Source organism: Liolophura sinensis, chromosome 7 (assembly GCF_032854445.1).
Source record: "Liolophura sinensis isolate JHLJ2023 chromosome 7, CUHK_Ljap_v2, whole genome shotgun sequence".
Classification (NCBI taxonomy): Eukaryota; Metazoa; Mollusca; class Polyplacophora; order Chitonida; family Chitonidae; genus Liolophura; species Liolophura sinensis.
Window position 1 is genome coordinate 26,889,646 of NC_088301.1, and position 24,045 is coordinate 26,913,690.

At 38.2% G+C, this 24,045-nt stretch overlaps 2 protein-coding genes across 3 annotated transcripts in view; one reads left to right on the forward strand and one right to left on the reverse strand.

Moving 5' to 3' along the window:
* Positions 1 to 817: 817 nt before the first annotated feature.
* LOC135471560 (tetratricopeptide repeat protein 4-like) lies at positions 818 to 14,667 on the reverse strand. Of its 2 annotated transcripts, none has more exons than XM_064750839.1 (12): positions 14,571 to 14,667; positions 12,599 to 12,865; positions 11,946 to 12,054; positions 10,808 to 10,906; positions 9,131 to 9,208; positions 8,657 to 8,724; positions 8,339 to 8,395; positions 6,002 to 6,088; positions 3,522 to 3,727; positions 2,482 to 2,572; positions 1,326 to 1,408; positions 818 to 972 (listed from the first exon to the last, which is right to left on the reverse strand). In XM_064750839.1, the coding sequence occupies exons 2-12, from the start codon at positions 12,770 to 12,772 to the stop codon at positions 876 to 878; spliced, it is 1,149 nt and encodes a 382-aa protein (XP_064606909.1). In that variant the 5' UTR covers positions 12,773 to 12,865; positions 14,571 to 14,667; the 3' UTR covers positions 818 to 875. The 2 variants fall into 2 exon arrangements, with proteins under 2 accessions (XP_064606909.1, XP_064606908.1); XM_064750838.1 differs by having other exon boundaries at positions 10,745 to 10,906.
* Positions 14,668 to 15,503: 836 nt separating this feature from the next.
* Positions 15,504 to 24,045, forward strand: part of LOC135470790 (laminin subunit alpha-2-like) — a 108,259-nt gene continuing 99,717 nt past the window's right edge. Inside the window, exon 1 of the mRNA XM_064749833.1 lies at positions 15,504 to 15,678. Coding sequence (XP_064605903.1) covers positions 15,609 to 15,678 — 70 coding nt within the window. The 5' untranslated portion in view covers positions 15,504 to 15,608. The remainder of the gene's footprint in view (positions 15,679 to 24,045) is intronic.

A 24,045-nucleotide genomic window follows, 5' to 3' on the forward strand; every position in this document is an offset into this window, starting at 1 on the left:
GCTTCATTTCCACGAGCGCTAGATACAGGATCAATCCTGGGTCGAGTCACACCTAAGACCCTAAAAGAGGAAGTTGTGACTTCCTCGCTTGGCGTTCAGCATGAAGAGAATAATGCAATGACTGGTTGACCCGTATCAGTATAATGGCTCGGGCGGGGCAGCTTACTTGCCTTTGGTGAGACATCTCAGTGCAGGACTAGATAAAAGAGTGGTGGAAATCCGTCCTGCGACAAGGAGGCACATTACATACACCCTAAAGATTCCTTCGTCGTCATATGACTGAAAAATTGTTAAGTATGGCATTAAAACCCATGCAGTCACTCACTAACTCACTCACTCACTCATTTTCACAAAGAGGGCCTAGTGGTTAGCATAATGAAGCAGCACGATGACCCAGGTGCCTGTCACCAATGCTATCGCTGGGAGTTCAAGTCCAGCTCATGCTGGCTTCCTCTCCGGCCATACAGGGGAAGGTCTTCCTGCAACTTACGAATGGTCATGGATGTCTCCCTGCCTCTGCCTGGTTTTATCGCAGAATATTTCAGCCGCCGTTGTGTAAGTGAAATATTCTCAAGTATGGCGTAACACACTTTAATCAAATAAATAAATATATAACTCATTTTCATTAGGGCCCTGCATGGCCTAATGAACAGCACGCTAGTGTGATGATGGCATTCTTTGTTGAAGTAAATTAATAATTCACTTTCACAAAGTCACAACTTGTCGAAATGAATCATTAACACAGACAAGTTTTCAATGGGACACTATCACTGCAACAAAATAAATCAAGGCAATAAAAAAAAAAAAGCAGTTGAAATAAGACCACGGATTTACTATACATACTATACACTGTCATTTGTTACAAGTTTATACATTTACTGTCCTGTATTACTCCTGGAGAGAAACACTTCTCGGAATTTAGACCCGGAAACAATAAGTATGAAAGCTGGTGTGCCTGCATGAACTCGGTACCTAAAAAAGAAAACAAATTAAATACATGTAAGTCTTGTCCACTTATGCACTGGTCGAGTTGGTTTTTTGCACTTGGTCTGAGGAAGTGCAAAAAACAAATTTTCACACAAAATTTTATCGAAATCGGTAATACAAGTGGTTGGAGCATTTATTGCATGGAAACAAACGACCTACCACAATCAAATAAATTGTTAAATATGGAAAATTGAGCAAAAATCATCAAGTCATGTGACTTCTTTAATTCTCTGATAACATGGTTATGGCGGTGTGCCAATTTCAAAATGCAATCAGGAACAGTTGGTGCATTTTCTGACAGGCAGTGGAAAAAACAGCATAAATACACTCCTATTTACCTGTCATGCCTCAAAGCTTCCTGAAGACTGGAGTATTTATCCACCTGGTACAATTTTTCAAATTCTTTGTCTTCAAAGTAAATCTGAAAGCATCCCAAAATACTATTAATCCACACACTGCACAGCTGCTAATATTACATTAAATTTATTTATTTATTTGATTGGTGTTTTACGCAGTACTCAAGAATATTTCACTTATTCGACGGCGGCCAGCATTATGGTGGGTGGGAACCGGGCACAGCCCGGGGGAAACCCACGACCATCCGCAGGTTGCTGGCAGACCTTCCCACGTCGGCCGGAGAGGAAGCCCCAATATTACGTTAAACACATTGGACCCATTTATAAACACTAACATCCCTACCTTCAGTACATTTATTTACCTTATTTATTTCATTTGTAGCTCATGCTGACTTCCTCTGTGGCCGTACGTGGGAAGGTCTGCCAGCAATATCCCAGCACAACCCGGTTTCCACCCACCATAATGCTGACTACCATCGTATAAATGAAATATTCTTGAGTACGGGGTAAAACACCAATCAAATAAATAAATAAATAAATAAGTATTTCATTTGTTTTTCAATGCTGTGCTCGAGGATTTTTCACTTGCATGATGGTAGTTCGACTTATCTGTGGAGGAAACTGGAATAAACCACCAACCTGTGTCAGGAACCTGACAAACCTTTTCACTTTTAGCTACAGTGAGAGCCAGATTCAAAGACTTGATCTCATTTGCAATGAGGCTGACAGTCATACCTAACCAGCTTTACCCATCTGAACTAGAAAGGCCCAGACTTCAGTACAATGCGCGTTTACAGAAGTGCCCAGCTATATTATACTGGATTTCCAATCTTTCTTGGTTGCAGTTACATTTATAGTGCTAGAACTCCCACTGCCCAATTCCTTTTCATGCGCTAGATAATGAGTAATTCCTCACTGAAAATATTAGACGGTTTGACAACTTTTGAAACAATTTTACCAAAGAGAAAAGAATATCTATGATGGCACAACAGATAATGTCATTCAGATTATTCAAATTCATCTGCCTTTTAAAGTGTTAAAATATTGATCCTTCTCTAATATCGTCATCTCTACATATAAGCTGCCATGGGCATGAATGTAACCATGGCAACTCGTCTCCATGACGGTGACCTCTGACCTCTATGCTCTCTGGTGTGTACTTCTTGTCTGCGTCCCATGGCGCTGGCTCAACATCTGGCCCAAACATCACGTTAAGATGATCTACAAAACTGAAAGGAAACCATAACTCATACTAAATAAAATATGACAGATATTTTAGATATATCTATCTATTTTAAAAATATCTGGAGATATTATTACTGTGTGCACCAGCAATAAACTGTGTGAAATAAACAACTTATTTGTTGGCAACAACTTCTAGTTTCCAGCAACATTATCAGAAAACTAAACCGAACATGACAAGGCCAAAATTTGAAGGCGGGCTTCAAGCCAGACTGAACAGATGCATCGTCACGTACATTTATTTCTTTTCAAATTCCTTTCTCTCCCTCCCAAACTAATTATCATAGTAGGAAAGTACATGTACTGTACATTTGCAAGAGCAAATCCCTGCCCCGGCTCATTCTACACATTCCACACAACTGTTGCTAGGCACAACAACAACGTAACAGAAAAGTACGCCTTTACGACCTAGCTGCCAATGGTGATGAATCATTTAAAAAATGCCTGAACCCGAATCCAGACCCAGATCAGCATAAAAATGCAACAGGTTGCTACCTGTGACAAGGCCAAGATGTGCAAAAATTTCCCACAGTTTTGTCTGTTTTCATGCTCAAATGCACAACACCTTAGACAAGTTTAACATTGGTATATAAGGAGACACCAATTTTTATTTTGTGTTTTGCGAGTGAGCCAACACCAAAAACAATCAAAATGGAATGAAAATAAAACTGAAAAATCCTCCTTTTTATTTTTTCTCCGATCATGACATTTTTATGACTTTCCTTTTTCCAAGTCTTTATAATCATGTAATATGTCTCCAGCAAGAAAAAATCCTAGGTCAGTCCTCAAATTAGATGGTTTCATTTTTTTTTTCATACCCTTCCTCTCACGTTGAAAGAAAATTTATACTGCCCATAAAACAACAATTTAACTTGATGTGGCCTAACCCAAAAAGAATGAAAAAAATCTAATGAAACTATAGTTGGCCTCTCTCACCGATCTGTCTCTCTGAAGGCCTCGATGAAATCTGTGATGGTGTGTTCTGGGTACATGAAGAGGACTGGCCAGTTAAGTACGCCCTGGTCATCCAGGTGGACCTTGGCCCCGCTGGGGTGGTGAGACTCCAGGCTGGTCAGGGACAGAGGGTCAAGACGTGAGGAGTCACTCACTTCTGGCACCCAGCCAAGCTTCACTCCTCGACTCTAATATTAGAGAGAAAGTATGAGCAGTGTTTTCACAAGGACAAAGGACAAACAGACATGTTCAAAAAGAAGAGGCTTTGCTGGAGCTGTGTTATCTATTTAACAGATGAAATTTCTTTAAAGTGTAAGACAGCACCTGGCTAATGTTTATGTCCACTGAAAGACTACCATTCAAATACTGCTGCATTAAATATTTTTTCAACCCAGTAAAAGTTTAGTGTGTCTTCTCACAGCTTCAATGTGTCTCCATTATCAATGGCAAGGTGACGTCACGTTTAATCTAGCTCTTTAACGTCGAAGGTATTTCCTATATAATAGTCTAAGCAGTAGCCTATGGTAGATTAAAGTTGTGGACTTTGGCGATGAAGGACCAAGTGATAAATAGTTTTCTTGGAAATTGGACATACTGGAAGGATATTTCTTGCACTGCTTGAACTGTTCACACAGTAGGCCTACTGTATCATTCATGCAGTGTACAAGTAGCCTGCAGACGCATGAGTAGCCTGCAGATGCACGAGTAGCCTGCAGATGCACGAGTAGCCTGCAGATGCACGAGTAGCCTGCAGATGCACGAGTAGCCTGCAGATGCACAAGTAGCCTGCAGATGCACAAGTAGCCTGCAGAAGCACGGTCAGGGTTCAGGTCGTAGCTTCCGGAGGGGTTGTGCATGTAACGATAATTCTGACCCCTATTAAGTGTTTACAAAATTACAATAAGATTGTTGTACAACTGGATTCATGTTCAATCCCAACACAAATGGAAATAAATCTATGTACCACTGAGGCTGATCTAGGCATTCGATTGTTGCTGGATTTTATGCTTCAATCTTGTAGCGGTGGCTTCTAAAATGACAGCAGTGCTGACCTAGTTATCGCGAACGTCAGAGAAAGCACCTCTGCTTTTCAATAACAGCATTTCAATAATTTTACTGGATTTTATAAAAGAAAACTGAAAAGTACATCCCGTGTATGCAAGAGACGGCAAAATTTAATTTCTTCAGTTCTAATAAATTCAGAGAAAAATATTATATCATATGATTTTAAGCACTCTCTGATGAGATGACGTCTTCTCATTTCCATAAACCCTTGACATCCCAAATGTATATTTCACTGACTGTGATATTCGTTATTTAGCAACTGCTTGCTGTCTAAACGCTAACATGAACGACAAAAAATGTATTTATATAATTTGAACAGCATGTTTAAGTAGGTCTAAGGTCTACTGGGGAGATGAATGCGGTTTGGGCCGAGACAGTATGCTGATGTCTGATTGATTGATTTGTGATACTGTCGTTGAATATTACACGGCTTGAAAATTAACTGATTTTACATCTGTGGTGGTCCGGAAATGATACAAACCTGTCCCACAACACTTTATGAAATGGCCCTTCACCTAAATGTAAATAAATCGTTGTAAACGATCTCAAAATGATGTCTTATGCTGTAGTTTTGTGTTATCATATGTCACTTCATGGAGTACATGGGTAAAGCCTACGTCACAGCTTAGGCCGCGCAATCTGATAGCAACGTGTCTGATTGGATAAAATCTCAGGATGGCTGCTTCAATTTACACTAGCCATTTGTGCAGTATTGTTATTTTGTTCTACGTGTTTTTCGGTGAAATCTCATTAAAATAATAAAGTGTGAAAGCTTGACTATCCTTCTTTCAATTGAAACATGTTTTAGCCAGGCGCTGTCTTCTTCTTTACCTGAGGTGCCCAAATACGCAGTTTTTGAATAATGAATTTATGCCAACACTGTGTCTCCAAAACCAATGTTTCATTATACATAGCATTGTAGTATTACAGTAGTTTATGTATCTAAGAAAAAAAACTGCATGAATTTTGACACGTTTTCTACATTGTAATTCCCAGGATAGCATAATTCATAAATTATTAACACAATTGTTTTGGACCAATGGCAAATTTCATAGACTGATCTTACTGTGGCATGAAGTGATGACATCACAAAGGGATTAAATGTGTCTTGCTGTCATTAGGTCATTTCTCGAAAGCCCTTTACTAGAAGTGCAAGAACACTAGCCCTACATAAGCGAACACTAGCCCCACATAAGCAAATGCTAGCCCCACATAAGCAAACGCTAGCCCCACATAAGCAAACGCTAGCCCCACACAAGTAAACGCTTGCCCCACATAAGCAAACACTAGTCCCACATAAGGGAACACTAGCCCTACATAAGCAAACGCAAACACTAAAAGTACCAGTTGTCAGAAAAAGTCCACACTAGTCTCTGTATCTGCACAGCATAACTCACCTGTATGACACTGATGAGCTCCTTCTCTGCGTTTAACTCTCTCCTCTCTTTTGCTAACTCTTTCCTCCTGTCTCTCTCCTGAACTTTCTGAAAACAGAGGAGCAAAATAATGGAGCAGTGCAAATATAGTGACGTGGTATATAACAACTATACGTATACGGCAATATCAAACTTTTCTTAGAGTAGGTTACTTGATTATTAAAGGTGGAGAAAACATAAAAATGACAAAGTTCAGATGAAAGAGTGCAAAAAATTATTGCTACATGTGGTCTTCAATATTTTTCTTGATTTTTCCTTAAGGAGAAAAAGACACTTGAAAATAATTTTTTGTATGGTGGGTATTTGGGACAACCTTTTGGTATTTATAGTCTTTGTTTAATAATGTCATAAATGAGAATGTAACACAGGTTTAATAAATATGTTTGCACTAGAATTTTTTCTGTTCAGCGAACAAATGTATTAAACCTCAATTTGGATCATATTCATATTTTTAATATGTTCATAAATATTATCTTGATTTAGGTTAAATGCGTATGTTTTGATATAAACAACAAATTTACATTCAAATAAATTTATCACATCCTTATTTAGAACAATATTGTGCAACAACGACAAATACCAAAAGTTGGTCCCAAATACCCACCATGCAAAAATACTTTCAAATACCCTTTTCTCTTGAAAAATAAATCCAAAAAAAATATTAAAGATCATATTTGCAAATAAGTTTTGACGCTCTTTCATCTGATTTTTTTTTTCCTTTAAAATGAACCTTAACACACATTTTATTTCATACAGTCTAAAATACATGCACTGTAATTCCTCAACCTTTCTGCATATGAAAGAGCAACTTCCAGTGCAATTTATGCACTTTTTATATTTGACTATGGAGACAAAATTACACTTTCAGCGGATTGGCCAGTTTCAGGGTTTCACAAAAAGTATAGTTTTAACTTCATTCAGTGTTGATAATACCTTCATAATATGCTTGAATAAACACTTTGCAAATGTGTGTAAGGGTTGAAGAATTACAGTACAAGACTAGTATAATTCAATCAATAGTTATGGTATTAAAGTCAGAGTGAGTGAGTGAGTGAGTGCTTGGGGTTTAACATCGTACTTAACAATTTTTCAGTCATATGACGACAAAGGAATCCTTAGAATGCATGTAATGTGCCTCCTTGTTGCAGGACGGATTTCCACTGCTCTTTTATCTAGTGCTGCTTCACTGAGATGCCTTACCAAAGGCAAGTAAGCCGCCCCGCCCGAGCCATTATACTGATATGGGTCAACCAGTCGTTGCACTATCACCATCATGCTGAATACCAAGCGAGGAAATTACAACTTCCTCTTTTAAGGTCTTAGGTGTGACTTGACCCAGGATTGACACTGGGTCTACCGCTTCCGCAGCGGACGCTCTTACCCAGTAGTAAGGAGAGGGTTAAAGATTTACAGTATAAGACTAGTATAATTCAATCAAAAGGCATGGTATTAAAGTCAGACCGGATTAAGACACACTGTATTAGCATCAGATACATGCCCTGGTTTATATTAGTCTCTTGCTTTCTACTTTAACATGCTTACAAGAAAAACACTTTTAATATTTCTGAGTTTGGACAGATATATTATTCTGAAAAGAATTCCCTTTAGATGAAGAAGGTAGAAGTGGGAGTAAAATAATTATGCTCAATGACCAATTTGAAATAAGACACCAAATTCTGACGAGTGAATGGATGAATGAGTGAGTAAATGCTTGGGATTTAACATTGGGGTTAAATAATTTTTCAGTCTCATGACGACGAGGAGTCATTAGGCGTGTGTACATATACTGTGTCTCCTTGTGGCAGAGTGAGTCCATGTCGGCAAAGTGTTGCCGCCACTGAAGCATCATTCCGAAGACACCAGACATGACACCCAACTCAGTCACGTTATACTGACAGAGGGCCAACCAGCCCTCTTTCCTTCCTCTAATCTTTCAGTGCTGAGCGCCAAGCGAGGCAGCACCAAGTACCATTTGTAAAATCTTTGAAATGACCCGACCCAGGTTTGATCCCGGGTCTCCTGACTTTGAAATTATGATGAGAAATCAAGTGTACCAGTAGAAGATTACACCCAATAATCAGTCTGAAATAAGACACCAAGTTTATAACGAGAAAAAATTATACGACAGCAGACAGCATTATGGCGGGAGGAACTGGGTAGAGCGTGGGGGAAACCCACGACCATCTGCTGGTTGCCGGAGAGGAAGCCAACATGAGCTGGACTTGAACTCACAGCAACATTATAGGTGAGAGGCTCCTGGGTAATTATCCACCCCCATTTATTTGCAATGTAACTCACCAGTAACTTCTCTGCCAGGACCCTCATATCAGAGATACTCTTGTTGCCTGGTTCTAAGTTAGCTGGTAAAGGAAAATATTTTCTGAAAATTCTAGGTACCAAGGCAAATAAACGAAAGTTGTGAAAGAGGGCATAATATAGGTAAATTCAAGGTCTCGGATGCTGTTCTTCCGAATGCTGTGCCTTTTATAGGCAAAAAATAGATCAAATCTGACAACAACTAGCCTTTTAATTATCTCAGGTGCCCTTTAAGATCATAAAAGGCATCCGCCCACCCAGCTAGATTAGGGCATATAAAAATAAAATGATAAAGGATATTGCCAGTCCCAGATCACACCATTTCAGGCATTCTTCATATTTCTTCAGGTCTAGAGAGCACACGCAACCTGTAAGCGGAAAGAAGTCATGTGACATCAAATGTGACCAGTGCTAACCAGAGTTTCTCAGTAAGAACATGAGTAAAACTGATATCTGAAAATGAGTACCTGTAGATGAAAACATATCAGGTGTCAACCATACACAGAACTTTTGAACACCAAAAAATAAATGAAATAATTTATATAATTTACTGTACTTTGAATATGATAAATAATAATATAATAATAATAACAATATAATTTGTAAATGCGAAATTTCTTTTAGTATTTCTTCATTTGACATTTTACTGACAAATGAAAACAAAAAAAAAACCCAGACCAAAAAGTTGCTGTATAATTTGTGACACATTTTATAGGCTAGACACATGCACTACATGTACCTGTCATCTTGTATCTTACAATTTCTGCATCTTACCTCTGTAGATAGCTTTTTTGTGCTCTGGGACAAACTTCCTGGCAATGATACAGTTATTTATGGCTGTCCTCAGGTTACCTGAAACCAACATCCCTAAATACATGTACAGGAAAATGTGTGAAAAAAAAAAGCTCATGATAACAGTCAATTTTATGGGTGGAGGAAACCTGAGGCCTGGGTGGGGGGCAGGCGACCATTAGCAAGTTAATGACAAACTCTTTCATGTGTGACATACCGGGGTGCAAGAAGGTGGCCTTCAACAAATGTTTCATGACCCAAACGGTATACAAGCCTCGTCAGCTGATTATTGCTACATGTACCAAGAAGCTAAAAATGCAGACCTGAATCGAGGAGTTTCATGATCGAACTCTTTTGTCGTTAAAGGTAAAAACAGTCCAATTGTATCACATGACTTGTCAAAAATGTTAGGCAATCTTTGTTGACATTAATTTACCGATCACCTGTCTCACCCTGCTCCAGAGGCTCAAATGAAACCTATTTTCTTATAGAAACTTTTCAATTTTCTCCATCGTTGGTCAACCCATGTTATAGTAAATGTGATCAACAATAGTTGCCTGACATTTTGACAGGTCACATGACACAGCTGGACTTTTTCTACCTTTATCAGTAAAAGAGGTCCAACTTGAAAATCCCCTCACTGAACCCACACCTACTGTGCCCTAGCAATTATAAGACCAGTTTCTTTACAGCTCTGGAAGCAAGTTAGCAGAATGGTTTAAATATGCGCATAGGCCTATTATAGGTATATGTACCCTAAGTGCTCATGGAAAACTTGCATAAATATTTGTTTCCATATGTACAAGTACTAGGGTTGTGGAGAATTTTCCTTTCACAACACCTGCCCCGATAGCACAGTAGGTAGAGCGTCCGCTTCAAGAGCAGTAGATCCAGGGTCAATCCTGGGTCGAGTCACACCTAAGACTCTAAAAGAGGAAGTTGTAACTTCCTTTCTTGGCGTTCAGCATGAGTGGATGACCCGTATCAGTATAATGGCTCCGGTGGGGTGGCTTACTTGCCTTCGGTAAGGCGTCTCAGTGAAGCAGCACTAGATAAAAGAGTGGTGGAAATCTGTCCTACAACAAGGAGACACATAACATGTACTCTAAGGATTCCTTCATCGTCATATGACTGAAAAACTTTGTTAAGTACGACGTCAAACCCCAAGCACTCGCTCACTTACTCACTCCTTTCACAACAGGTGGCGCTGTCACAAATTATGAATTACACATCATAAGTCTTTTGTTGCGCGACGTCAAACATGTTGTCTGTTACAGTTTCATATATGACATATATCTTCTGTAAAATATTCAAAATCACTAAACTGACAAAATATGTCCCACTTTAGACTTCTCCTGGGTGTCCGATTTCCAGGTACCGATGACAACTGCTTTCACCTTTTCTTTTCATTTCTGTACTACCAGCATCAGCACAGAGACTAAGCATTCACACTGACCATTTCACAATTACATTTCATAAATCCTTCAATGACAGGGTGGCCCAGACGGGGTTTGAACCTCTATCCTTTAAGACCATGAATGTTTACATCTAGTAAAGCAGATGGGTCACCTCACATACATATTTATCTCCCCTTACCTAGATGATAATGTGTCAAGGCCCTGTTTGTATACAGTATAGCATTAAGCAGTTTATCCTCACTCTGGGCCTGAATTCCTTCAGTGTAGTTGTCAATCGCCAAACGGTATTTCTTCTCTTTAAATAATCGATTGCCTTCCTCTTTGTAATTTGTGGCTTTTTCTGAGGAAAACAAAAAAAAAAAAAAAACAGGATAAAGAAAAATGATCATTTCAAGACGGCCATTACTTGTGAATGTGAGAGACTTTAAAAGACAATACTAGACCAAACATATTTATTTTATTCATCTGATAAGTGTTTTATGCCATACTCAAGAATATTTCACTTGTACGATGACAGCCGGCATTATGGTGGGAGGAAACCCAGCAGAGCCCGGGGGGAACCCACGACCATCCCCAGGTTGCTGGTAGGCCTTCCCACGTAAAGGCAAAGATTTATTTATTTATTTATTTGATTGCTGTTTTACGCCATACTCAAGAATATTTCACTTATGCGATGGCAGCCAGCATTATAGTGGGTGGAAACCCACGACCATCCACAGACTGCTGGCAGGCCTTCCAACATACAGCCAAAGAGGAATCTAGACCAAATGTATAAATGCATAGATAAAGGAACCCACAGCAAGTCTGAAAAGCATGACATTTTTTTTGGGTTGCACAACCAAGATATAGCATTTCAAAGTAAGCAAAATTGCATACATCGAGATAACTAAACGAATCAGACATCACCAATATGTGTAACCCAAGGACACATGCTGCTCTTTCTGCTTACATCCCTGTTTTCCCTTTTAACCACATATATTTGTCGTACGAGAGATATGACAACGTGTTTCCGGTAGCTCTGACATGGTGCCTTCAATGACTTTGTAAGAATTCCTGATTAAAAATTGATTTTTGGAGTGTCTATGGCCGTTCAGGCCTGTTTCCACCCTTCTTCCTTAATAACTCAAGTTATATTATTCACTGTCTTTTCTTCACTCTTGGTAAGTTTTACCAATATCAATATAATATAAGCACACTGTCACGTCATTCTCTGCCCAATATGATATGCCCTTAACATATAATATTCTTCAACTTTTCATTAATAGTCATCTCACCTAACTCCTCCCCAGGCCACACCTTCTAAGCAAGTAAATTTTATTTTAAATTTATTTTAAATTTTTATCCTATTATTTTACAATTCTAAAATCTTTGGTCTACACCTTTAGCATCTTCAGAGTTGTACTTAAGGTCAATCAGTCCCTCAACCAATGGATGGAGAGGTTTACTGAAGTCAAGCTCCTTCACAAAGGCTGGATGTCTCTGTAGTTCCTATAAAAAAAAAACACCAATAAAATCAATAACAATGTACGTCCTAAAATAGGACTGGCTGTATTGCCTTCATAGGGAAGGTAACCCTATCACTGTACATGGACATCTTGGTTTCGCTCATACTAGCAGTTACATTGAAGGCAAAGTGAGAAAATCCACATTTTAAAGGTCGAACAGCGTGATCTCCCCTATGAAGAACAACAGAACTGAGGAAAGAGGCAAACAGCTCATCTTACTTTCTAACCAGATACTTTCATATATATTTTAAGCAGCTTTTCTTTCTTCTTTTCGAATTTCTATTCAACACAAATATAAGAAATACTAAACTTTTTTCACGATTCCACCTTTACACTTGTTAACAATATCTAACCTTTACAGTAAACAATCACAATGTGTTATAGCTATTCTACTGCATTCTAACAAAATAAACCAACAGCATGCTAATGATCAGTTAAACTATTCAAACAATATGTCGCTAAATTAAACAACTTTTGTCAACTGTTTGTTGGTATCAAAACTGTCAAAAGTAGTATTTATTTACAACCTCAAAAACTTCATCAAGGTTCTTTTCTTCTGGCTCATTTTCTCTTTTTTTCGCTGCTGCTTTGGATTTCTTCATGATGAAGGCTTCTAAATCTTCATCCATTTTCCTGAAATACGCTTTTCTTTCCTCCTCCGAGGCAGATTTCAGGAAATTTATTTTCTCTTCCTTATTCATACTGCTGCTGTAGGGTACTGCAGCGGGGAACAGCTAACTGTCTTTGACAGAAAGACAACTTGTTTTCTTAGGGGCACACCTGTACTCTTAACCCTGAAATAACAAAGCAGTTCACCTTTTAAACCTTAACCAAGTCGCAAAAGAAACATGTCAAAGCCATTTTACATTTGAAATATCTACATGTACAGCTTGTATACACTGAAATATGACAAATGCATCTTTTTGTAATGTACTGTAACAACTTTTCATTCTCAATGCCATCACTTTACCAAAACTGATAAAGATTAAACACAATAATCAACCAACACAAATTTGTCGTGGTAAATAATCAGCTTTATGTCAGTGCTGAAAGTATACTAATATACAAGATTATACGCACATCAGTGTGACTTTAAAACATAAACCAGATGTCAAATAAGATTACCTATTCACATAGGGCTGTACCAGTTGTTTTATGTTAAATAAAGAGAACTGGCTTTTGTGGAGTTGAGTATCATTTCATCCTCAGCCTCAAGACTTCATTCAATGTATAAGCCATGCAATGGGGAGGCAGAGTATTTTTTAATTAAGTAGTGAGGTGGCGCTAGTGTGAAGCAGGATCTTCAACCATTGTTTCGTCAAAAGTGGATTGTGACGCAATGTCTACAGTGTTCTATGTAACGTCATGATACTGAGCTGGGAAAGGAAAGGTTGATGCCAGCAAAATGACCTCAACGTTCTGCTGCCGGGTGTTTGACTGGTTCCCATTACTGTGGGTATAATATACTCAACACAACTGACACAAAATGCATGATTACTGCAAGCATGAAGGTAATTCACAAGGATTGAATGTTAACAATTTCCTGTACACTGTGAATTACACTAACAGATTGATGCTGCAAATGTGGAGGCATAGATTTATTATAAAGATACATGCAAATTTATACACGACCGGTCCCGATAGCATAGTTGGTAGAGCATCTGCTTGGGGAGCGGTAGATCCAGGTTCAATCCTGGGTTGCGTCACACCTAAGACCTTACGCTTGGCGTTCAGCATGAAGGGAATAGTACAACGACTGGTTGACCTGTATCAGTATAATGGCTCGCGCAGTGCGGCTTACTTGCCTTCAGGAAGGCATCTCGGTGAAGCAGCACTAGATAAAAGAGCGGTGGAAATCTGGCCTGCAACAAGGAGGCACATTACTTGTTGCAGGACAGTGCTGTAGGAAGTGTTTGTACACATTACGTGTACTCCATTACATTACACTGGATTCCTTTGTCGTCACACGACTGAAAAATTGCTAAGTACGAGCTCTCACTCACTCCAGTTTTATACATTAGTAAAATTGCTGACGGTTCAGTGAACATCGACACTGTAATTGCCCTTTTAAATGTTGATCTGGCAAATTACTTCATGTCTTGCAATAACTGGCCATGGACATGTTGTCTTATTAGTTTATTTGGGACCCATTTTCAACAAATTCTGATATTTACCAACCTCGTATCAGAAATTGTCGAAAACCAACCTAATTTAACTGAATTAGTAATCACGTATAGGCCTTTATATATAATTAAATTTTCATTATTCCGATATTATCTTCAGTTTGGATTACATATTTGATGTAACACGTTTTACTTCTCCGCTTGGACCCAGTCAAGGCAGATTCAAAATCTGAAAATATCTTACACATCTTGACATGTTGTTGTTGTTGTTGTCTATATGGTCCGGGCCATCAACAAGTAGTTGTCACCACTAAAGATTTAAGAAATAGCCAATCAAAGCAAGAAGAGAAACTAAAAGTGTACTGGATAATCTTACTGCAAGTGGGATCTTCTTTGACGGGACACTTCGAAGCCTGTGACAAGCCCTACTTCGCATCAGAATGTTACGTCCATGCAAAGGCCCACGTGGTTCCTGTTGCGAAAACGAAACAAAGGGGAAGTAAGTCTTACACATTTTTCCAAACCGGAGATTACACAAGAGTTATCTACCCATGAATTCCCCTGCCTTTCGACTGTGTGCCCACAAACTAACCCATTCAGACAAATCATAATAAGATATATGCATGCGCATTCATGATTACTCATACATCTTTTCGTACAAGAGGATAAGCGTAGACTAAACGAAATGTCAGGCCTTCGAAGAGGAATTAGACCTAGCTAATAGGTTGCAATCGCAAGCTACAACAGCAGGAGACTTGATTATATAAAAACATGCAATCACCATTATTATAAATGTAAGACCACATCAATTTAGGGGTATTTACTGTTATCATGTCAGAAATAGCCGACTACAATATGTAGTTAAATGATTTGTTGCGGTTGCTGCAGTACATATACAAATGTTTATCAGAGAATTACATGCTATTTCTCTGCATTTTCTGCACAAAACTGCCCATTTGACTTGTTAATTTTACTTGTTAATAATTAATACTAATAATGTCAATAACAGTGCAATAGAAAATTAATCTAGATTAAAAGGTTGTAAATAATTGCAGCGGTGCTGTTAAGCTCTCTCATACAAGTATTTCAATTCAATATTTTTTTTATTTTATCGATTTTTTAAATTTGTCTTACTTTAATTGTCTTAAATTCATTGAGAAAGGTACCGGTTGGTCAAAAACAAAACAAAAGAAAAAAAAAATCGATTGATATGGTCAGACACTACCAGCATACAGTACACCAAACTTCACGGCGCAGCGCCCTCTATGACGTTTGCTGAGAGCAGACAACAAACGGTACAGATCAAAGTTGGCGTGGTGCCGGGAAATTCAGTCGGCCGGCCACATGTGAAGCGAACGGCTGCTGATAGCACTCGTGGCGGGATGACTTAGACGGGGCAGTTCTTTACCCCAGGATGCACGCCAATGTGATTGTAGTGTGCTTTCTGTTCACTACATGGATAAATGGTGTTACAGCAGAAGAAGGTAAGTATAAGTTTTATGCGTTTGCGTTGAACGGCATTTAAATGTCGTCTGCTTCAGCAGTTGTTGATTTCAGATTTAATCAGACACACTTAGGCCTACATTTCACTTAACCAAATGTTTTAAAACATTTTCTTTCAGCTCATGTAATACGTTGTCATCAAGCACTCAGGTTTTGTTACGCAAAAATAAGTGTTACCTTTTCACTTCATGTAACATGAAGTACTAATGGTATAATCTTGTACAGGCAGTGTAGATCATTACATAGTGCTGTTTGTATCATTTTTAAACAGTTACTTTGTCTTACCATATCTAAATTTAAGGCTTAAGTCTTTTTGTTTTATTTCTCTCTCCCTCAGCTTGTCAATATAATATACATGTATATACATATAAAGAAATACCAGTAATTCTTTCCAGGCTAGCCTTCACAGGTATAGCAAATTAGCCTGGCGTGACACATTGAACTAAATTGCTTCACCTTAAAAAAGTGAAACACCATGATCATAATTAATTCTAATTGCTGTTTCAACACCATTGCCAGAAAATTATAAATTATCTGTAGTTTATTGTAATTTATAGTTGTTGTCTCTTTACTTCTGCCCCGTTTACCTGACAGGTGGGGTGAGGCAGGGTTAAGGGGGGAATTTTGTTTAAATCAGGTCAGTTAGGAGATTATGGCCACACATGACTTGATGCATTAAACACACAAGGAAAATGAATGAAGCCTGTCAACATTGTGTTGTAAACATCCAAATAATCCTACACTGTTGGTGTTGTTTTGCCTTTTATGAAAAAGAAAATCACATTTTTTTAATACCCTGAAGATTTAATTAGGCCTAAATATTGACTTCTGTTTATTTATTTATTTATTTATTTATTTATATTTAAGAATTTGTGGCAAAGGTTAGAATCATTTGGCATGGGTGGCATTTCATTCAGATGTTCATATCATAAGAAACTGTGTCCAGATAGTAAACATTCCTTAAATTTTATTGACCACCTTAGCTATTTATCAGGTAGTTAATGCCTAGTCAGGGCTTTTATCTGGGACTTTGGGTTACAACCTCAGTACATTGTATGCACAATGGTTATCAGGAATTTAGTGTCTATTTTTTGGAGTGCAGCAAGGAGAATAGCTTAGGCCCTCATTCTTTACAGATTATTTTATGATAAGGATTGTGTGATTTGTTTGTGGAAATGAATCTGAGAGATTTAATTGTGGAAATCACTTGGGGATTGAATAGATGAAAATGTAGTCTGCTGAGTCCATTCTTATCATGTACATGTATAGTAGGCCAGGTGTTAAATCCTGAGATGGGGGCCTCTGTGGCTCAGTTGGTTGGCGCGCTAGCGCAGCATTATGACCCAAGAGTCTCTCACCAATGTGGTCGCTGTGAGTTCAAGTCCAGCTCATTCTGGCTTCCTCTCCGGCCATAAGTGGGAAGGTCTGTCAGCAGCCTGCAGATGGTTGTGGGTTTTCCTTCCACCATAATGATGGCCGCCGTCGTATAAGTGAAATATTCTTGAGTATGGCGTAAAACACCAATCAAATAAATAAATAAACTAAATTCTGAAATAGTTTACTGAATTTGCTGCTACTGCTTAAACTTTATTCCCTGCGGGATGTAAACATTTTTCCTCAGCAAGCAACTTGTAGTTATAGTCAGTATCATTCCTTGTATAAGGAATTGCAAATTACATCTATTGCATTGTATTACCTTGTGTAAATGTAGCGTTATCTTGTTCTTTTTTATTACTATTATTATTCTTTTTTATGTTTAAGCTGAGTCGTTATACATAATAATGTTGCAATATGAGTGTACATATTTCTTTGTACCAATTTATATCTCAATACAGTGATGCAAATGTTTCATTGTGTATGTCATTTACCTCAGTTAAAATACACAAGGCACTGCTACCTTTTCCGTGTCTTTGCCCAAATTCCCTCACTACATATTTCCACGTAAATGCTACGTGCCCAGGATTCATTATTTTCTATGTGCCATAGTGAAAAAAAAATGATAAGCCTGTAGTCAAAATTTTGTGACGATATTCCCATATGTCTTCACATATAAAAAGGTTAGAAAAACAGAAACATAATATTCCCGTAAGGGACATATAAACTTCAGTCTGAGTGTACATCTAGCTGGAGCAAGGGAGGGTGGGGTGTTGGGGAAAGGGTAGGAAAGGTGGGTCAGTAGGAGATGAAGGGTTGGCCTACAGTTTAGAGCAGCTGATAGCAGAGTTGACACTCAGGGGCAGACGGAATTCTGTACAGTAACAGAATGTGTGATTAGGTAAAACTTTACAAGAAAACTGGATAAAATCAGTCTGAGCAAAACCAAGCAACACGACCAGTGTTGTTTCAGTGTAAATGTGCCACTTGTCAGAAAATGTATTACAAGAGGTGGTGTTAAAATATAACTTGGAGTTGCAACTTTGACTTGATTCATATTAATATGTACATGAGCTACTTCAAGATTTAGTATGTGCACTTCTCTGTGTGTTAGTATGTTATGAAAAAATTTCTACATATAAATGAACAAGTTCAAGAAGCTGAATTTGCCTTTTCTTAAATTTATATGTTATATTTCTGAATATAAAAGACTATTTTTAATTTTTTAATTTTTAAAAGACTAATTTTGTTGTAATGAATAGTAGACTGCAAGTCATTTCTTATCTAACTTAAATAATCTCACTACTTTTTTTCTCATTTCATCTTGTTCCAATGATTGTATGGTATTAAACCATAATCATCCAATCGTCTCTTTTTACATGACTGATTTACCTGCAGTGAGCCCAGATTGCACTAGTTTTACCTATTTACTGTAATTCAACTTTTTCGCAGGGGCCTCCGTGGCTCAGTTGGTTAGCGCAGCGTAATGACCCAGGAGTCTCTCACCAATGCGGTTGCTGTGAGTTCAAGTCCAGCTCATGCTGGCTTCCTCTCTGGCTGTACGTGGGAAGGTCTACAAGCAAACTGCGGATGGTCGTGGGTTTCCCCCGGGCTCTGCCCAGTTTCCACCCACCATAATGCTAGCCGTCGTCGTATAAGTGAAATATTCTTGAGTATGGTGTAAAACACCAATCAAATAAATAAATAAATCAACTTTTTCACATGTTTGCAAGGTGTTTATTCAAGCATTTTCTTAGGGCATTATTCTGTGTTTTTTTGAAGGCTTGAAATTGGCCAATCCAATCAATATAGTTTTGTCTCCAAAATCAAATTAAAAAGTTGCAAATATTGCACTTAAAGTTGCTCTTCACGTGTGAAAAGGTTGAGGAATGAGGGTGTTTTTAAAACTGATAAACTCGAGAACTAAAAATGTAGGAAATGCGGTTAACACAATTGAGAAGGGTACTACTATGTACAAATTGAGTTTATTTCTTTTTCTTTTGCTTGTTTTAGCATTTGTGCCAATTAAACTTTTAAACTACAGACGGTCTTACATGGGAAGGTCTGCAACCTGCGGATGGTTGTGGGTTTCCCCCGGGCTCGGCCCGGTTTCCTCCCACCAAAATGTTGGCCGCTGTCGTATAAGTGAAATATTCTTGAGCACGACGTGAAACACCAATCAAATAAATAAATAAATAAACTGCAGATTAACAGCAAAACAAAACTGAATTCTAAAGGTGTTTTGTGTGTTAACATCACGTGAAGACAACACCATTTGTAAAGCTGTGCAAATTTTTGTGGTGTATAAACTGTAAGAGTTGTGAAGAGATTTCTCTCAAGTACACATTGTGGTGTTAGCCACACTACAACAGGCTCAAAGAAAGCCCAGTGTCAAAGTTAAGCACACCTGAAAGACTTAACTTCATGGAGTAAATACTCTAAAGAAAAATGTGTCATTTTGTCGCCAAGTATGAACTTTCATGTTATATTTTATACTAATCTAAGAGGACTTCAATTTCTTTCCCCCACCCCCACCCCCACCCCCTCACATTTTCCCTTTGCATGATGATTTATTTTATCTCACCTGGGTTAAAAATAAAATTTTTGACCCTAATAATTTTGACTTGGGATTCTTAACTGACCGGCCAACCTCTATGCTTTAATTCACATTAAAATATTACACGTTTCACATAATTTATACCAAACTTAAATGTTATATACTGTACTTTTATTATTATTTGTTATTGAATTCAAAATACTTAATTGAATGCCAAGCAATTTTCACAGTAAATACAACCTTTCATGCAAGAGAAGTTTTAAAAGTTTTTCTGGAATAAATAAGACCCATAAATCTTAATGCATTAATAATTAGCTACATTAGATGACAAATTTAACTATATCTTCAGTTTGCAAGTACACTATATTCCCCATACAGTATATCTAAACTTAATTGTGGGTGGTGCTTTCCTCAAGGCTGATTCTGGTTTCCTCTAGGCTAATTCTGGTTTCTTCTACCCATGAACCTGGTCATCTGTCATATAAGTGAAGACTTCTTGAACACGGTGTTACACACCATGAAATAAATCAATGAATACAAGTCTTTTTTGGACAGTCTACGGTAGGTAAGAATGAACTAGTGTTGTTTTTGACCGCGGGAGAACTCGGGTGCACAGTATCTATTCTTCTAGTACTGATACTACATTTGTCAGGCCGACACTTTGATGTTGTGTAGAATGAAAATGCCAGGTATTTATCTGGGGGAATGATACAGCCAAGACTGACACTCACAGCAAAGTAGGCTAGTTTATAATTATTTGGAACTGTTACCTCCGTACTTAACTCCGTACTTACCTCTGTAACAGTAAGAATTATCTCTCAAGTGGATATCCCAGCTAGCACAGCCTCCATGTTTTAGAGCCCTACAGCTTGCGCCATTCACTTCCACATAGAAAAGACCGGTCAGGAAAGCACGGTTGGTAGAGCGTCCGCTTCGGGACCGGTAGATCCAGGATCAATCCTGGATCGAGTCACACCTAAGACTTTAAAAGAGGAAGTTGTAACTTCCTCGCTTGGCATTCAGCATGAAGGGGATAGTGCAACGACTGGTTGACCCGTATCAGTATAATGGCTTGAGCGAGGCGGCTTTCTTGCCCTCGGTAAGTCGTCTCAGTGAAGCAGCACTAGAAAAAAGAGCAGTGGAAATCCGTCCTGCGACTAGGAGGCACATTACACGTACATGCACCATAAGGATTCCTTCGTTGTCATATGACTGAAAAATTGTTGAGTACGACGTTAAACCCCAGGCACTCACTCACTCCACATAGAAAAATTGTTCTTAGCGTTACAACTCGAGCCTGTCCTAATGTTGGGTACATACTGAATCTCCAAGTCCTCTAATTCTAATGAATGTCAAGTTGAAGATCATGCAGCATCGAGAAACCCTCTTCTTGGATAAACCAATCTGTTGAAGCTTTTGAAGAGAGAAGTCAAACTAACATCTGCCATGTTTTTATTTGAACATCCAGCAATGCAGCATGCAAAACTGTGGGAACTTAAGTTGAATGAAGACTTTGTTACTGTATTGGCACAGATATATGCAGGTGGTGCATGTATTGCTGACAGTCATGTTTCATTTTTGCTGTGTTAATTGGCAGTCTTAGTGGTTTAATTGAACATCTTGGAGGTTGAAGACTTTTGTTAATTGGCAGTCTTGGTGGTTGAAAACTTTTGGTAATTTACAATCTTGGAGCATCGATTTTGATTGTAAAATGTAAGCTACATACACATGACAATCCTGTTAAATATTAATACATGTACATGTATAGAGACAAATTACAAAGGAAAGAGAAAGTGAGCCAAACACATGGCTTTTGCTGCAGGTTTCCCCACTGTGAGGAGTATGGAAATGTGGCCAAAAATTGCAGTTGTTGAAATCTGGACGCTGAGAAAAGTAGCAAGAATGGAAGCCAAAAACCACAGTTAGTGAGCCTATTTAAATGGTATTATTCACACAATAACACTGTCTGCCAAATACATGTCATTGAAAAAACATTTAAAGGTGACTTAATACAGCTTTGACTTTACCTTTGTGTGCATGCCATCTTTTATGATGGTTGTTTTGTGAGTTAAAACTGACAGTTACAGGCCTACTGACTAAGCAGACTTCACTTACAGTGTACTCTGGTAACCTTTTTTTTCTAGTCTGACAGATATTGAAAGTTGTGTGGGCTATCTGTTGAGACATTGCAGATATATAGCAGATGGCTCACCTAGACCCATGGGACTTTGCTAATGAGGCTGCAGGTACAAGTATATGCATTAAGCCAGGCATGCATTAGGTAGATGTTTCAGTGATTTGAGATAGACAGTGGAACAAACAAGCACAAATTTGCTATCCATGTACATGTAGCTGTGACATTCCCTCATGGTCTATACGTTTTTCTGTCATGTTGCACGAAGGCCCATCATTGAAAGACTGGCATATGTTGAAAGAAAAATTTGACCAACCTACTGACTTACAGGGTTGTTTATATAGCTTAACTGCTAAAAAAAGCATATTGTAGAGAGTTTTCATTGGGAATGGCGACAAATCCACTGAATGCTGCACGTGATCATTGAAAAGCAGATATTTGGTTTTGAACAACAAGTGGTTTGCAGTGGTGGCCATAGATAAGCATAAATGTGGATAGAAAATGGATAGAATACAGCAGCAACTATTAAAGCTTTGTGTTGAAGCTGGGTACACAGTTGTTCAGCTGAAGACTTTTCTTGGAAAACTTTTTTGTATGGTGCACTGAATTGCGTGACTTGTCTTGAGCTACAAAGTTTCACATAGTGTACATCAGGCTTATGAAAACAATCACAGTATTGTTGTATATACTTGTAATGAGGCAGGACCAAGAAACTATTACTGATAAACTTGTTACCTGAAACCGTTTCTGACAATGTTGCTTTTCTTCAGTTTCGATTGGGCTCTGAAGCAGGGTGTGGTGTTTCACCGATACTGTGGAACGAAGGGGAAAAGCTAGGAAATATGTGGTACAGCTTGTGGAAGTTGTCCAAGTTCTATAAAATATGATAATTGCAGTACACATGCTCCTTTCTCTATCTTCTGACAAACGGTGTATGCTTTTGATGGATATAAAGATTGCTGCAACAAACTCACAGTGTTTGTCTGACAAATGTCGATTGAAATACACTGTGAGAGGGGATTGTTATCATGGTGCTAATTTGACACATGGATACTTGTTCTGTCAAAATAAATGAGGCACATGTGATGTGATCTCGGCTTATAACTCCCAAATTGCCAAAGTTGCCAAATTTCCCAACAAGGATCTTTTCTTAAGTTGTTGACTGTTTTTGCTATTCTTGTTGATAGTTTGTCTAATATAGGCTTTTACTGATGCATATTTTTTTTGGTAAAGTACATGCAGTACCCAGATTACTTTCCATTCAACTGAAGTTGAAGAAACCTGTTGCATTAAAAAAAAGATGAATATCATTGATGTAAACTAGTATGTATGTATACTTCCCAGGTGTTAATTGTGACACCTGGAAGTGTGGCATCTGGTCAAATTGGCTGGCAATACCGTCACACCAATGTAGACAGCTGGTATTAAAATCTGATAGATTAATGTATGTATACTTGCCAGGTGATAATTGTGACGCCTGGAAGTGTGGCACCTTGTCAAATTGGCTGGCAATACTATCACACTAATATAGACAGCTGGTATTAAAATCTGATAGATTAATGTATGTATACTTGCCAGGTGATAATTGTGACACCAGAAAGTGTGGCACCTGGTCAAATTGGCTGGCAATACTATCACACCAATATAGACAGCTGATATTAAAATTTGATAGATTAATGTATGTATACTTGCCAGGTGATAATTGTGACACCTGGAAGTGTGTCACCTGGTCAAATTGGATGGCAATACTATCACACCAATATAGACAGCTGGTATTAAAATTTGATAGATTAACGTATGTATACTTGCCAGGTGATAATTGTGACACCTGGAAGTGTGTCACCTTGTCAAATTGGCTGGCAATACTATCACACCAATATAGACAGCTGGTATTAAAATTTGATAGATTAACGTATGTATACTTGCCAGGTGATAATTGTGACACCTGGAAGTGTGTCACCTTGTCAAATTGGCTGGCAATACTATCACACTAATATAGACAGCTGGCATTAAAATTTGATAGATTAACGTATGTATACTTGCCAGGTGATAATTGTGACACCTGGAAGTGTGTCACCTTGTCAAATTGGCTGGCAATACTATCACACTAATATAGACAGCTGGCATTAAAATTTGATAGATTAACGTATGTATACTTGCCAGGTGATAATTGTGACACCTGGAAGTGTGTCACCTTGTCAAATTGGCTGGCAATACTATCACACCAATATAGACAGCTGGTTTTAAAATTTGATAGATTAACTGTTCAAGATCTAAAAGAGG

Excerpts from the sequence above, each read along its gene's own strand:
- LOC135471560 (XM_064750838.1), bottom strand. The coding sequence starts at position 12,772 with ATGAATAAGGAAGAGAAAATAAATTTCCTGAAATCTGCCTCGGAGGAG. Across the intron at positions 6,089-8,338 it reads TCCTGGCAGAGAAGTTACTG|AAAGTTCAGGAGAGAGACAG; the intron begins GTGAGTTACATT and ends CTCTGTTTTCAG. Across the intron at positions 3,728-6,001 it reads AGCTCATCAGTGTCATACAG|AGTCGAGGAGTGAAGCTTGG; the intron begins GTGAGTTATGCT and ends CTCTAATATTAG.